This window comes from Pteronotus mesoamericanus, unplaced genomic scaffold (assembly GCF_021234165.1).
Source record: "Pteronotus mesoamericanus isolate MK-2021 breed Mesoamerican mustached bat unplaced genomic scaffold, CSHL_Meso_final contig_72, whole genome shotgun sequence".
In the NCBI taxonomy this organism is placed as follows: Eukaryota; Metazoa; Chordata; class Mammalia; order Chiroptera; family Mormoopidae; genus Pteronotus; species Pteronotus mesoamericanus.
The window spans coordinates 2,348,558-2,363,549 of record NW_026555242.1 but is presented as its reverse complement, the minus strand read 5'-3'; the positions used below and the strand labels follow the sequence as shown (position 1 = coordinate 2,363,549).

The window sequence follows — 14,992 nt, the reverse complement described above, 5'->3', positions numbered from 1 at the left end:
ACAATAGAATAAAGGGCTGGATTAAAAGGAATGTTGGCAAATAAATGACCGTAGGTAGGAAACTCAGATTCCATACATCACACATGCCATTACAAGATAGAGGAAAAAAATAAATGGATTTTTAAAAGAATTCTTTTTTCCTTTTCCCACTTTATGAGTAATTTCATCATAATACAAAACATTTGGGAAATACAGAGAAGATAAAGCTATCCACAGTGTCAGCGCCCTCCCCTAATCTTTGTGTAGTTGACAGTTTTGTCTTTTGTTTCTCTATATTGGGTTTTAAAAAGAAATGTCTAGATATTATCACCTTGAGATTATTTTCCGAACTGCATGGGTTAGAGATTATTACTTAGAAAAGTAATCCCCAGCATTAGTGGAGAGCCACCCAAACCGCATCGTCACCCGCAGCAGCCTCCGAGGGGGCCCCATGGGCTCCGGCACAACGTGAAAACCTCCAGCTTTGGTTTCTTTCAGAAGCTGCTTCCACAGCCCAGCCTTGGCTACAAGGAGGGCGAGCTGGTGAGCCAAGTGGCCGAGGTGGGCACACCTAAGCGCGGTAATGCTCACGTGGCTGGGGAGAAGGCTGTGCCAGCCAGACCACTGGTAGCTGCCAGGGGGCAAATGTCACCTTGTCCTGATTGATGAGCCAGTGATGCGGCCCAGAAGTTCCTTCCAAGAGCCCTTCCTCTCTGCTCTGTCACTCTCTCCATTTATTCCTGTGTTGCTGAATAAAGAAGGGGAGTCCCCCAAGGAGCTTGCAGGAGCACCTGAGGGGCTAGGCTGGTACAAGTGCAGCGAAGGAGGCCTCATGGGGCTGGGAGAGCAGGCAGGGGTCTGGTGGGGTTTGGAATCCATATTTGAGGCAGGACCTGAAGGCCCAGCATCAAGGCAGGGTGTGGGGCCCTCCAGGCAGAGAGGGTGGCAAGTCAGGAGCAACATGGAGGGAGGAGAACGACCTGTCTAGGGAACGGCAGAGGTACAGAAGGTGCTGTGTACAGCAGGAACTGGGGTCCACGGTGCAGCTAGGCAGCGGCAGTGCCTCGAAAGTGATGCCAGGGAGCTGGACCTTTGTCCTGGAGCTGTGGGAAGTCACTGCATTGATTGAAGCAGAATGATGGGGGTACAGGTACCTGATCATATTAGCACAGTGAAGCTCTAGCATTCTGGCTGTTGGGGGAGGACAGGCAAGAGGGCAAAGTCGGATGTGGGATTAATTACTTTGGACCTCCGGGCAGGAGGAGGAAGTGGAGACTGATAGAAATGAACTAACTGTGGAAATGCACTGGGCTTGGGGTGAACTGGACGTGGGTGTGTCAGGACCTGCAGATGTCTGGCTGGCGTAAGCAGGACATTACCATGGAGAGAGATGCAGAAACAGGACTGGATTTGGGGACACCATCATGAGTGGGTCATGGCCATTCTGATTCTTATTGCCTTTGAGAATGCAAAGTGGAAACGCCAGAAAGGCAGCTGGATGTGGAGTCAGTGGTCTGGAGTGGGCTAAGAACGCAGGAGTCCTGGCACAGGTGTGGCCGCCGAGGATAAGGTCACATGAGGACAGAAGGGGGCCCAGAACTGACCCTGGGATCTTCGCCCTGTGGCGGGACAGAGAAGGGGACAGCTGGCGGGAGAGGCACAGGGAGGAGCCTGAGTGTGGGGGCCCGGGCTGCTGAGAGCTCTCTCAGGGGTTGGGTGGAGGGCAGATGCACAGGGTCGTGCTGTGAGTGGCAGGTGAGGAAGCAGAGACTAGCCATCCTGCCTTCCGAGTTTCCTCACAGCACACAGGGGAGCAAAGTTGGTGAGGAGTGGGGTGCCTGCACCCCTTTCTGCACCAGCCTCAGCTGGCACCAGGTAGGGGTTTGGAGCAGGTACCTATTCCACCTTCTCGTCCCAGCTGCTGCCAGCCCCCACCGCAAACGCAGTGGGCAGATGAGAAAGATGAGAGACCCAGGCCCAACTCCCACCGCTCCCTCTAGTCTCAAATCGCACCAAACCGTTTCAGTTTTCCTCAGTGCACTTGTTTGCTCCCCCCCCGCCCTTTGCTCACGGGGTTGCCAGTGTCTGAGAACACCTTCCTGTACATATTGCCCATCTGGATGGTAAGCACTGTGCCCAAGGGTCTCATTTATGAAGGCTTTTCTATGCTCTACCTCCCTGGGGTGGGCCTCAGCCCTCTCCCCAGAAACACCTCCAGTAGACTCCTCATGAACCCAGGGCCCTTTGCTGCACTCACCAGCTCCAGAGCCAGCCCCCCGCCCCACCTCCCAAATCGCAGGGCTCTGAGCAGGGTAGATGCTCCCTCTCAGCCTATATTCACCATGTAGGAACTGGGACCAGTGTGGCCAGATGGCCTGCTTTCTCATCACAAGTGATAAACCCAATTTTTTTAAATTATGAAATCTCCTGATTTTTAAAACTCAGACAAATTTAAGATTTTTAAGGACTTCTGGTCAAGATGGTGGTGTAGGCAGACAAGGCTCACCTCTTTGAACAACCACATCAAAATTTTAACTAAAATATAGAACAACCATCACTCAGAATCATCAGAAATCAAGTTGAATGGAAGTCTGACAACTACAAAATCGAGCTGAATGGAAGTCTGACAACTATGGAATTAAAAAAACTGCATCCATACAGATTGGTAGGAGGGGCACAGATGTGGAACAGGCTGGTCCCACACCCACGTGTGGTGGATAAAAATTTGGGAAGGCTGTCTTGGGAATGAGGGGTCCCAGTCCCACACCAGGCCCCCAAGCCCAGGGTTCCAGTGCCAGGAAGATAAGTCCCCACAACTTCTGGTTGCAAAAACCAATGGGGATTGAAGAAACTTCTGGTGCCCCAAGCAGTTCCTTTTAAAGAACCTACATATGGACTTACTCAGACTCACTTCCTCTGAGCTCCAACACTAGGGTAGCAGCTTGAAAGTCATCAGTGGCATACAGGGAGAGACCGAAGCATCTGGAATCAAGGTGAGCAGAGGCCATTGTCTCTTTTCTGAGCTCTCCCCCTACAGAGCTAACAAGCTGGTGCCATATATGAGACTCCATCAACCTAGCTAACACTGTTTGACCCACCTTGGAGATCCCCAGAGACTGCGTCAGCCAACTATGGGCCCACGCAAGCTGCTTTTCCATATCAATGGCTGGTCTTGGCTCCTAAATCCTATCAAGCAACAGCTGGCTTCAGTGAGCCCCAGGCCCAGTACTAGCAGCAATCATCTTAGATTCACAGCTTGGCTTCACCTGGGAATCTCTAAGGCCAGCACAAGTAGCAGCCATCTCAGTTTGCTTTACAGTTCAGACAGGGTGCCTGGGCAAAACACAGGTGGAAGCTGACCTTCGTTTGCACCACCATGGAAACTCCAGGGCCAGCGTACCCAGTGGACAGCTACAGACCACATCAGAGCACCATCACCTTGCCCCCGCACAGCCGATCCTCCATGGAGGGCGGAGGCTGGTGGTCAGTGGTCACAGCCAGCCCTTGCAGCTGACTGGCCTGGGTAACTCCTTCCCATTGACCTGCCAACAGCAACCAAGGCTCAACTACAAGAGGGTATCCTCAGCCCACACGAAGGGTGCACCTCGAGTACCCAGCTTGGGTGACATGGGAGGCTGTGCCACTGGACCCTCTAGGACATCCACTACATTAAGCCACACTACCAAAGACATGGAGTCAAACAGCTCTGCCTAATTCATAGAAACAAACACAGGGAGGCTACCAAAATGAGGGGACAAAGAAACATGGCTCAAATGAAAGAACAGATCAAAACTCCAGGAAAAAAACTAAACAAAGTGGAGATAAGCAATTTATCAGATGCAGAGTTCAAAACACTATAAGGATGCTCAAGGAACTTAGTGAGGACCTCAGCAGCATAAAAAAGATCCAGTCAGAAATGAGGGATACACTAATTGAACTAAAGAACAATTTCCAGGGAAACAACAGTAGAGTGGATGAAGCTGAGAATCAAATTAATGATTTGGAACATAAGGAAGCAAAAAACGACCAATCAAACAACAAGAAAAAATAATTAAAAAAAATTAAGAAATATAAGCAGCTTCTGGAACAACTTCAAGAGGTCTAACATTTGCCTCAAAGAGGTGCTGGAAGGAGAAGAGAAAGAGCAGGAAATTGGAAATCTATTTGAAAAAATAATGAAAGAAAACTTCCCTAATTTGGTGAAGGAAATAGACATGCAAGTCGAGGGAGCACAGGGAGTCCCAAACAAGATGTACACAAAGAGGTCCACTTCAAGACACATCATCATTAAAATGCCAAAGGTTAAAGATAAAAGAGAGAGAGAGAGAGAACTGACAACTATAAAATTGAGCTGAATGGAAGTCTGACAACTATGGAATTAAAAGTCTGACAACTATGGAATTAAAAAAACTGCATCCATACAGATTGGTAGGAGAGAGAGAGAGAGAGAGAGAGAGAGAGAAAGCAGCAAGAGGAAAGCAGTTAGTTACCTACAGGGGAATTCCCATAAGACTGTCAGCTGATTTCTCAAAAGAAACTTTGCAGGCTAGAAGGGATTGGCAAGAAATATTCAAAGTCATGAAAAGCAGGAACCTACAGCCAAGATTGCTCTATCCAGAAAAGCTATTATTTAGAATCAAAGGGCAGTTAAAGAGTTTCCCAGGGAAAAAAAAACTGAAGGAGTTCATCATCACCAAACCATTATTATATGAAATGTTAAAGGGACTCATTTAAGAAAAAGAAGATCAAAACTATGAAAAATAAAATAGCAAAAAGTACATACCTATCAACAACTGAATATAAAAATAACTAAGCAAACAAGAAGAACAGACAGAATCATGAATAAGGAGAACATTTTGATGGTTGACTGGTGGGGAGGGGGTGTGGGGCAATAGGTGACGAGGTGAGGGGATTAAGAAGTACAAACAGGAAGTTACAGAATAGCCACGGGGATGTAAAGTACAATGTAGGAAATGGAGTAGCCAAAGGGCTTATACGCAGGACCCATGGACATGAACAATGGTGGGGGGATTGCCTGAGGGAGCAGAGGGTGCTGGGTGAAGGGGGGCAAAGGGGGAAGAGCGGGACAACTTAATAGCATAATCAATAAAATATAATAAAAATTATAAAAAGATTTTTAAAAGCACAATAGTGTATAAACAAAGTACATCTCCAGGTGGGATTCTCCAAGAGTCTCCAATATGCACGTGCACTGTGCCCTTTCTCAGGCGGACAGGAGTGTGTCTTCCCCTGCACAGATGGAGGTTTCTGGCTGGGGTAGGGGGAGGGAGAGGGGACATGGGCTTTGTGCAGATCACGTATTGCATCACCTCATGTAATCCTCACAACAAAGCTTCAAGGAAAAACACCGGCCCGTTTTCCAGTGGAAAACTGAGGTCCAGAGAGGGGGAATGACTCACCAGGGTGCTCACAGCCAGGAGACCACCGCAATTCCAACCCTGTCCCCCACATCTCCCGCACGGAGTGGGTACAGACAGGTAAGGCACCCGAACAGGGCCAGCCACAGAAGGCACTGTACAGCTTTGTGGTATAATCAGTGATATCATTATTATGAGTAACTTATTGAGCCCTGGGGTTCCAGGCACCAGAGACTGAGTGGAAACCAAGAAGGACAAGCTCTCAAGGTTTGCACACAGCGGGAGGGAGACACAAACAAGAACGTAAATGAATTAACAAGTTCAGTGAGGCACATGTTGCAAAGCAAGTGAAGTGACCAGCATGACCTAGGGGAGCAGGAACTGCCCTCTTTCCCAGCCTCTTGCTCCCCACCCCGACTCCCCACGGCCTTCCCCTGGGAGGCAGGTGTGTGTTCAGTATGGCTGAATTCCCCCGGAGTCCAACCCAACAGGTCTCGTTTTCTTCCACAAACTGTTAAACCAGAAGCTGAGTTTTAAGACTTCAAGAAAGACCCAATCTGCAAATATTTACTTTTCTTTTTTTTCCAAATACATTTGTCTCTGCCTTCCCCCTACCACTTTCCCCTTCTCCCTCCCCGCTCTCCCTCCCTCAATCCTTCCCCACTTTGCTTTTGTCCATGAGTCCTTGCTGTATGTTCCTTGACTTGCCCCTTCCCTTCCTTTTCCCCCCGCACCACAGAAGTGTCAACTGTGGTTATTAATATGACTATTGAAGTCCTGATACCTAAAACGCCACCTCCACCTTGTCCTGAGCTAAACATTCCCCAGCTCTATATACCTCTTGTCTCTGTTGGTTTCTTTTCCTTTCAGTGTTGCTGGTCTTATTTTCCTTGCATCTTTGTTTTGTTGGTTAGGTTCTGCTTATAGGTGAGATCATATGGTATTTGTCTTTCGCCCCCTGGCTTATATTTACCTTTCATTCAGCATCTTCCAACCCTCCCCTCTCAGTCCTCTCCTTGGGGTGCCCCATTAAAATGCCCTCCTTGGGGACGACACATGCAGTTTGATTCCAGAAGTTTCTTCTAGCAAGAGAGCCTGCTCAGTCAGGAGGTGTAGACTTCCCCCACCCCAAACCCAGGATGTGTTCATATTGGCCCCCACATGTGCACACACGCACCTTTCTTCCATATACCACCTCATCCCAAAGCCCCTGAAAACCTTTCAGAATCTTCCCACCTGCTCCTCAGACCTGCAATAGGCTCGCTTCTGCACAGAAAAATCGAACAGGACCCAGGTGGGGTGGGGCAGCGTTTCGGCAGAACAGCAGGAGAGGCCCGGAGACGGTGGGCTCCACACCTGGCTCACGGGCTGACAGGAATGACAGTGGTGGCAGGGGAACCCTGCCCCTTCTCCCAGGGCCCGTATCCTCCCATACCCAGCTCTGCATTTAGGGCCTGACTCACACCTCACCTGCCCTCATGCTGCGAGCCTCAGTGGACTCCCCTGAGCGCGGGCAGAGACTACCAGTCCTGGGCAGCCACACACCACAGCGATTGACCTGGTTCCAATCCAATTCTTGCACTCACCAGCTGTGTGACCTTGGGCAAGTCACTTCACCTTTCTGTGACTTGATTTTGCAACTATAAAATGGGATACAATAATACCTCCTACCTCACAGAGGTGCTGTGGAATTAACATCTAAAGCATTTAGAGGAGTGCCTGGCACCGGGCAAGCGCCACAGAAGTGTCAACTGTGGTTATTAATATGACTATTGAAGTCCTGATACCTAAAACGCCACCTCCACCTTGTCCTGAGCTAAACATTCCCCAGCTCTATACTTCGCATCAGTAGCAGAAGCGACAGGAATTTGCACACACAAAACTCTCCCCATGTGCCTGGCGCTGCCCAGCACGCGTCACCTGCCTTCTCTGGTTTGAGACTTCCCAGCATGCCAAGAGCGCCGGCTCCCCGCCGTGGGTCAGAGGAAACCCGCCCAGAGGGCCTTCACGCCTGCCCGCTCCCCCCAACTCCCACAGCAGCAAAGCGACAGAACTGGGGAACTCACTGAGGCCGGGGGCCTGCTCTTTCTACAGCACCTCTGCCCCCTGAGGGGTAGGAAACAGTGCAGGTGGGGCCGCTGACGTCTTGCCTGTGCCCCTGGCTGCGGTCTAGGGGATGCTGGCTACTGCAGGATTCCAGCCCTGCTGCCGGGCCTCCTGCAAACCTGTGCAGAGATCTGTCTGCGCGCTCTGAGCTCTTTGCAAGGAAGACACATACAGCACCCCCACCTCCAAAAAAAAAAAGGAAAAGGGAAAGGGAAAATTAGGACAGCCCAGTTAAACTGAAATGGTCTCCTCAGAGAAGAAGGAAAATAATTTGATGAACCTCTGTTAACATTCAAGTTATAATGTGTAAAGTGAAATCTGCACATAGGCTGCAAGGCATTCTCTCCGGCGTCATTGGGACCGTTCAAACTGGGGCACCAGCAAACGGCAGCTTCTTGGTAAGAAGCGCTCCCGTTTTCTGCCTCAGCAAAACAACGTTGCCCATGGATGTCCCAGTCTCTCCCAGAGCCAAGGTGACAACTGATGCAGTGTTAATGGGGCCGTTTTAGACATCAGGCTGTTTATATGGCTTCTATAAACATTTCACGAGGGCCTACAATGGGTCCCGTGCTATGCAGTCGTTGCCTCCTTCCTGAACACTAGGCCACAGCTGTGGCCACAGCTGTGGGCGAGGCAGGCCCCTGTGCCAGGTTAGCCTGACCTCCCTGGCCGCAGCTGACTGGCTGGGGTCTGACACCTGACCTGGAACTTTGGTGTGGGGGTGTTGGGATGCTGAATCTGCCCGACAATGGTGGGGATTGAGCTGAAAGGACATGAGGCAGTCGGGGCTGAGGTCTCCAAAAAAAACAATTCAGACGATTGCACACATAGAAAATTTAAGGAGCACCTCCTAGGTTCCTGGCCTAATTCTAGGTGCTCAGAGTACGGTGACAATACAGCAAAGCCCTTCTATCAAGGAGCTCATAGTCTACAAACTATCAAACAGATAAATAAATAGAATAATGTTAGATTATATAGATACTATGGAAAAAATAGCAATGGATTAAAGAGCGACTAGGACAGGGTGTCTGGGGGTGTGCAAATTTAGACCAAATGACTAAAGGAGACCTCACTGAGCAGAGACTGGAGCGAGCCAGCCAGGTGAGCATTTCAGGCAGGGGGGCAAAGGCCCTGCGGTGAATCTGAGCTCACAGTGTTCAAGAAACAGAAAGGAGTCCCACGTGGCAGAGGAGAGACAATGGCATCAGAGAGAGGTCCCTGCAAGGCCCCCGCCACGCAACTCCTTGGACTGAGCCCCTTCCACATGCCCCACAGAGAGTCCAACTTCTCAACACTGCCCAGCCTCACAGCCTCCTTTCCTTTTTACCTCCTCAGGCTCAGCGACCTTTTACTTTCCTGCCACTGAAAGACATTATTGCACGTCCAATTACTCCCCCAGAAGCCAACCGTATGATAAGAATTTGGGTAAGGTAGTTTATTTAGGAGGTGGTCCCAGGAACTTCGCTAACCATCTGCCTATCTGTCTTCCCACCCATCTGCCATCCATCCATCATGCATCCCTATAGCCACCGTCGTTCATGCATGCAAGCATCTGCCCTTGCATACACCCAACCATTCAACCATCCATCCACTATTTATTCTCACCTCCTCTATTCCCAGCTGGACACTGAGGACTCAGGAGATCAGATTTGGTGCCTGACCTTGAGGAGCCCTCCTCCAGCAGCTATAACCAGCCCCACTGCTGGGTCTTCTTGTCACTCAGGGCTGTGACAGAGTCCAAGATGGAAACCTTGGTTCAGCCTTTGCATGTCCCTATCTTGGTTCTAAGAAGTCTGGAGTCAAATGGCAGACATTCCATCTTAATTCCCTTCCTGGTTTCTCAGGCTCTGATTCCCTAAGCTCAAGGCAGTCACATGCCCCATAAGACATTAAAATGTCCCAGATATTCCAACACAGTGGAGTCCAGACTCTGCCTCACCCAACCTGCCCCCTCCACCCCACATACTACCCCCAGAACACTTCTATTAGTGGCCAGAGGTGACCCTTTGCACTGACCTCTCCCGGAAATACTTGATGGCCTCAGGGTCTATGAAGGTCGGCTCCTCCCGGTAGCCCTGCTCAAATACCTTGCGCTTGTGCCGGAACTCAATGACTGTCTTGGTGTAGGAGTTGAGCGTGGTGACAGAGGCTGCCATGCAGCAGGTGAAGGAGCCCCACGCCAGGCTGCCGAGAGACAAGGAGAGAGGCGTCAGTGAGGGGCGGCGGGAAGCCCCACCTACCACACATCCTTGAACCCTGCACGCTGCCTCTTCTGGGCCAGGCCTAAGCAGGTGCCGCTGTACAGAAGAGCAAGGTTTGGTCCCTGCCCCCATCACGGTCCGGCGTGGGAGACAGCATTATCTGTACATTGCGACGCAGATATGACAGAGTTTATTATTAGGAGGCAGAAAGAGAGCAAGTCATTCCATTCAAGGGGGCTGACAACGGGGAGGGTTACCACTGTACAACTGTGCTTGCGCTGGGGCTGGGAGGATGAGGAAGGGTTTGCCAGGGGAAAGGGCATTCCAGGAAGAGAGAAGCGCGTGTGCAGAGGCATGGAGGCATGAGGTGCAGGGCACATTCCACAAACTGTAAGAGATTTGGGATGCTAGCGTAAGGGAATGTGAGATTAGCAGAAGTCGATGATGAGAATAGATGGGGACCAGAACCCTAAAAGCTGGTTTTCTGTGAGAGTTAAATTACCTTTGTTCATGTGCGACCTTGGGCAAGGTGCTTAAGTTCTCTGCCTTGTCTTCTTCATATCCATTTTAATGGGCACAACAACAGCTCCACCTCTCAGGGCTGTTTCCAGGATTAAAAGAGATGAACAGAGCCTGGCACCTTGCAAAGGTTTGCTATCGTTGCGATTGCCACCATTATCAACATTTTTACTGCCCACTTCTATCTGACTCAGTTTCCAAGCTCGTCCTCGGAGAGATTAAATTATAATGACTTTCATGGCTCCACCCTTCCTCCACGCCCAGCTGGGGACTCCTGGCTGTGCTCAGCTAACGTGTATGCTGAGCCGCTGGAGCTGGAGAGCCACACCAGACAAGAAGGGAAGGGTAGTGTGGGGGCTAGGAGCCTCAGCTGGCCAGTGCCCACTCTAGAAAGGGCCTCCCGCCTGACTCTTCTGAGCAAGACTGTGCGGTGACATTTATAACCAGGGATGTTGCACCCGCCTTGCGGTACTTAAACCTGGTCTGGTGGCTGGGTCCCTGTTCCCCAGTCTCTGCCTTGATGACCGGTTTCCTCCTAATCGAGGGCTCAGTTTTGTTGTTGCCAACCCTGCACTGCCCCTGAGCCCCCAGCCTCTCCCTCCACCAACCCATAGGGTCTCTCAACATCACTGCCCCTGCCCCGCTCCGAGTGAGTGCAGCCCGCCCCCTGCACCACGGCTCTGCTTTGTCAGCCTTCGCGCTCCCAGAAGGAAGCACGGGGGAGTCTGAGGATTCAGCCTGTCTCCCAGGGATCCCCAATCATCATCTATTGCTTACTGCCCAACCCATGAAAGGAGTTCCTTCGGGATAAGGAGCTAATTTACGTAGGTCTTCCAGAAGCTCTGACTATCTGTAATCGACAGCGGAGGGGTGTCAGCCTGGCCCCTCTGAGAACTGCCCTGTCCACCGAAGGGCCCAGTAGGTGACTCCACCCTCTGCTCATAGATGATTGGATAAGGCCTGAATGTCTGACTAAAGCTAGTTCAACCAGATAATCCCTCTTCTGAGCAAGGAAGTTCAAGATTCTAGTTCAATCTGGGATGTCTGTTTGAGCTAGAGGGATGGAAATTGAGAGCCTGAGGACACAGAATGAAGCAGCAGGCTTTTTTCCTGGGATTCCATGAGTATACACATGCTGGTTTTCGCAGACGGGCATCCACTCTGTTAAGGGAGCACTCCTCCCCTCTCTCGGACCCTGAGGTGTGGGGCTGGCCTCGCTCCCAGCGCTGAGGAGTGAGCGCACGGCCTAGGCCTGGCCAATGGGAGCGTCCCTTCTCTTTGAACACAGTAATTGGTTCAGGATGAGCACGTGACGTCAAAGTTAGGCTAATGAGACTCAACCCCAGGACTTCGACTGGTGTCGTCAGGAAACAGGGCTCTCCTTTCGTCGGCGGTGGGAGCCAGGAGCCTTTCCGGACGGTGTTACCGCCACGCCAGCGGACAGTGAGGCTGCCTCAGAGCGAAGGAGCCGGATCCCTGAGCCGAAGCCGTTATCCCTGGGCTTTCCCGTGGTGAGAACCCAACTTCCTTTTCTGGATTTGTTTTTCCTTAAGCCAGTTTGAACTGGACTTCTGTCACTGGCAACCAAAGTTCTTATACAACACTTTCTATAAGTCCTCTCTTTTGCATGTTAGTTTTAAAGTGAATTTCTAGTCTCTACGACCGGGGATCTTATCTATGACCAGGTTCAACTCCCAACTCTGAGGGCCCGACCAGAGGAGACGCAGCTCTCCCCATTGCGTTTCATCACGGCCCTCAGCACACCGTGGGATTCTCGTATTTATTATTCTTTATTTTGAAATTAAACATTTTATTTCAAGATAATATAGATGCAAATGTTGTAAGAAATAATACAGAGAGATCCGTGTACCCTTTACCCAGTTTCTCCCAATGGTAACATCTTGCAAATACAGTAAACAACCAGGTGCTGACCCTGGTACAGTCAAGGTACAGAGCATTTTCATCCGTTACCACAAGGACCCCTTCATTGGCCATTTTATAGCCACACCCACTTTCCTCCCAACCTTTGGCAACCACTTCTATAACTTTGCCATTTCCCGAATATTATAGAAATGGAATCACACAGTATGTATGTTTGGGATTGACTTTTTCACTCAGAATAATTCTCTGGAGAGCTATCTAAGTTGCGTGTATTAACAGCACATTCCTTTACATTGCTGAGTAGGATTCCTACCAGCAATGTATGCATTTCTCCACATCCTCACCAGCATTTGATGTTGTCATTATTTTTTAATTTTAGCTATTCTGGGAGGCAGGTAGTGATATCTTGTTGTAGCTTTCATTGCATGTCCTTAATGGCTAATGGTGTTGAACATCTTTTCATTGGCTTATTTGCTGTGCATTGTCTCTGATAAAATGTCTACTCATGCTTTTTGACCACTTTGCTGTTGTTGTTTACTGTTGAGTTTTAAGTCTTTTTATATATCCCAGATAGTAGTCCTTTGTTAGATATGTGATTAACAAATATTTTCTTTCAGTTTCTCTTTTCAACCTCTTAAAAAGGTCTTTCACAGAGCTAAAGTGTTAGATTTCAATGAGATCCAATTTATCAATTTTTCTGATGCTTTTGATGTCAAGTCCAAGAACTCTTTGTCTAGGCCTAGATCCCAAAGACTTTCTCCTATTTTTTAAAAAATTTTTACAGGTTTACATTTTATATTGAGGTCCATGATTCATCTTGAGTAAATTTTATGCAGGGTATGATATTCAGAACAAGATCGATTTTTTTTTCTTTTTGCCCATGAATGTCTAATAGCTCCAGCACCATTTGTTGAAAAGACTATTCTTGCTTCCACTGAATAGATTTACATCTTTGTCAAAAACCAGGTGAGCCCTGATTGGTGTGGTTCGGTTGATTGGAGCATCATCTTGTAACTGAAAGGTTGTGCGTTCAGTTCCCAGTCAAGGCACATACCTAAGTTGTGCGTTTGATCACTGGTCATGATAGGTACTGGAGGCAACCAATCAATATTTCTCTCACATTGATGTTTCTCTCTCTCTCTCCCCCCCCACCCCCTCCCTTCCTCTCTCTCGAAAAGCACTGGAAAAAAAAGGCCACTAGTGAGGATAAAAAAATATAATAAACTAAAAAAGAGAGTTGGGCATATTTGTGTGGGTCCATTTCTGGGTTCTTTATTCTGTTCCATTGATCTCGGTGGCTATGTCTCCATCAACACCACACAGTCTGATTACTGTAGTTATACAATAAGTCTTGAAATTGAGAACATTGATTTCTCCCACTTTATTCTCCTTTTTCAAGATTGTTTTTAGCTATTTTAGTTCCTTTGCCATTCCTAATAAGATTTATAATAATCTTGTCTATATCTATAAGAAATTACCCTGACATTAAATAATAGGAATTGCATTAAACCTGTATGCCAACTTGAGGAGAATTGACATCTTTACCATTAACAGGGTGTATCTCTCCATTTATGTACATCTTCTTTGATTTCTTTCATTGGCATTTTGTGGTTTTCAGCCTGAAAATCCTGAAGGTGTTTGGTTAGATTTATGACTGAGTATTTTGGCTTTTTTCAGTGTAAATGGTTTTGTATTTTCACTTTCATCCAATTGTTCATTGCTAGGTATAGAAATATAATTGATTTTTGTGTTCTTATCTTATATCCTGAGATAGTACTGAATTCATTTATCAGGTCTAGGCATTTTTTATGTGTAGTTTTCCTGAATTTTCTGTATAGTCAACCATGTTATCTATAAATAGGTATAGTTTACTTCTTCCTCTCTAGCCTATATGCTTTTTATTTACTTCTCATGTCTTATTGCACCAGCAAGAACCTCGAAAACTAACTCTTGTGGAGTGCGGGTGCTGTTCCCAATCTTAGGGAGAAAGCACATTCTTTCCCCACTGAGTGTGATATTGGCTGTACGTGTTTAGGTAGATGCTCTTTATCAAATTTAAAAAGTTCCCCTCTATTTTTAGTTTTCTGACAGTTTTATTTAATCATGGGTGGAAGTTGAATTTTGTCGAATATGTTTTCAGCATTGGTTGATATGAGCATGTGGTTTTCCCCTTTACGCCCCTTTACCCTCCCCCATGAGCAACATGATTGCCTTAGGTATTTCCTCTGTGTTCATTCAGAACTATATCAGACTGTCTGGTAATCTTCGCTTCAAGCACCAAGAATGATTTAGAAAACACAAGGGAAAAGTAAAATGTTCTTTCTTCTTTCCTGTTGTTCCAAGATGGCTTCTTTTTAAAAAAAAATTTTTTTCTGTTTAGAAGAGAACTTCCTTTAGCCCTTCTTTTCAGGTAAGTCTGCTGGCAACACATTGTTTAAAGTTTTCCTTCACCTGAGAATGTCTGGATTTCCCCTTGCCTTTCCTGGAGGATATTTTTGCTAGAAATAGAGTACTGAACTGACTTTTGTTTTTTTTTTCCTTCAGCACTTGAAACACACTGTGCCCCTTCCTCTAGCCTCCATTGTTTCTGGTGCAAAATCTACTGCCATTTAAATTGGTTGCCCTATAGTTATGGTGTTGTTTCTCTTTTGCTGCTTTCAATATTTTTTCTTTGACCTTAGTGTTTAAAAGTTTGACTCATGTGTCTGGTATGGATTTCTTTGGGTTTATGCTGTGGGAAGATTCCCTCTGCTTCTTAACTCTGTAGCTTTAAGTCTTTTAAAAAATTTGGGAAGTTTTCAGCCATTATTCCTTTGAGTGCTTTCTTGTCCTCTCTTCTTTCTCTTCTTCTTCTGGAACTCCAGTGTTAGATCTTTTGCTGTAGTCCCAGAGGTCCTGAGGCTCTTTTCATCAACCCAGGTGGAAAGG

At 47.9% G+C, this 14,992-nt stretch overlaps 1 protein-coding gene across 1 annotated transcript in view; it reads right to left on the bottom strand.

Moving 5' to 3' along the window:
- Positions 1 to 14,992, bottom strand: part of GSG1L (GSG1 like) — a 200,312-nt gene that overhangs the window by 21,392 nt on the left and 163,928 nt on the right. Inside the window, exon 5 of the mRNA XM_054582822.1 lies at positions 9,480 to 9,647. Within this exon, the coding sequence (XP_054438797.1) occupies positions 9,480 to 9,647 (168 nt within the window). The remainder of the gene's footprint in view (positions 1 to 9,479; positions 9,648 to 14,992) is intronic.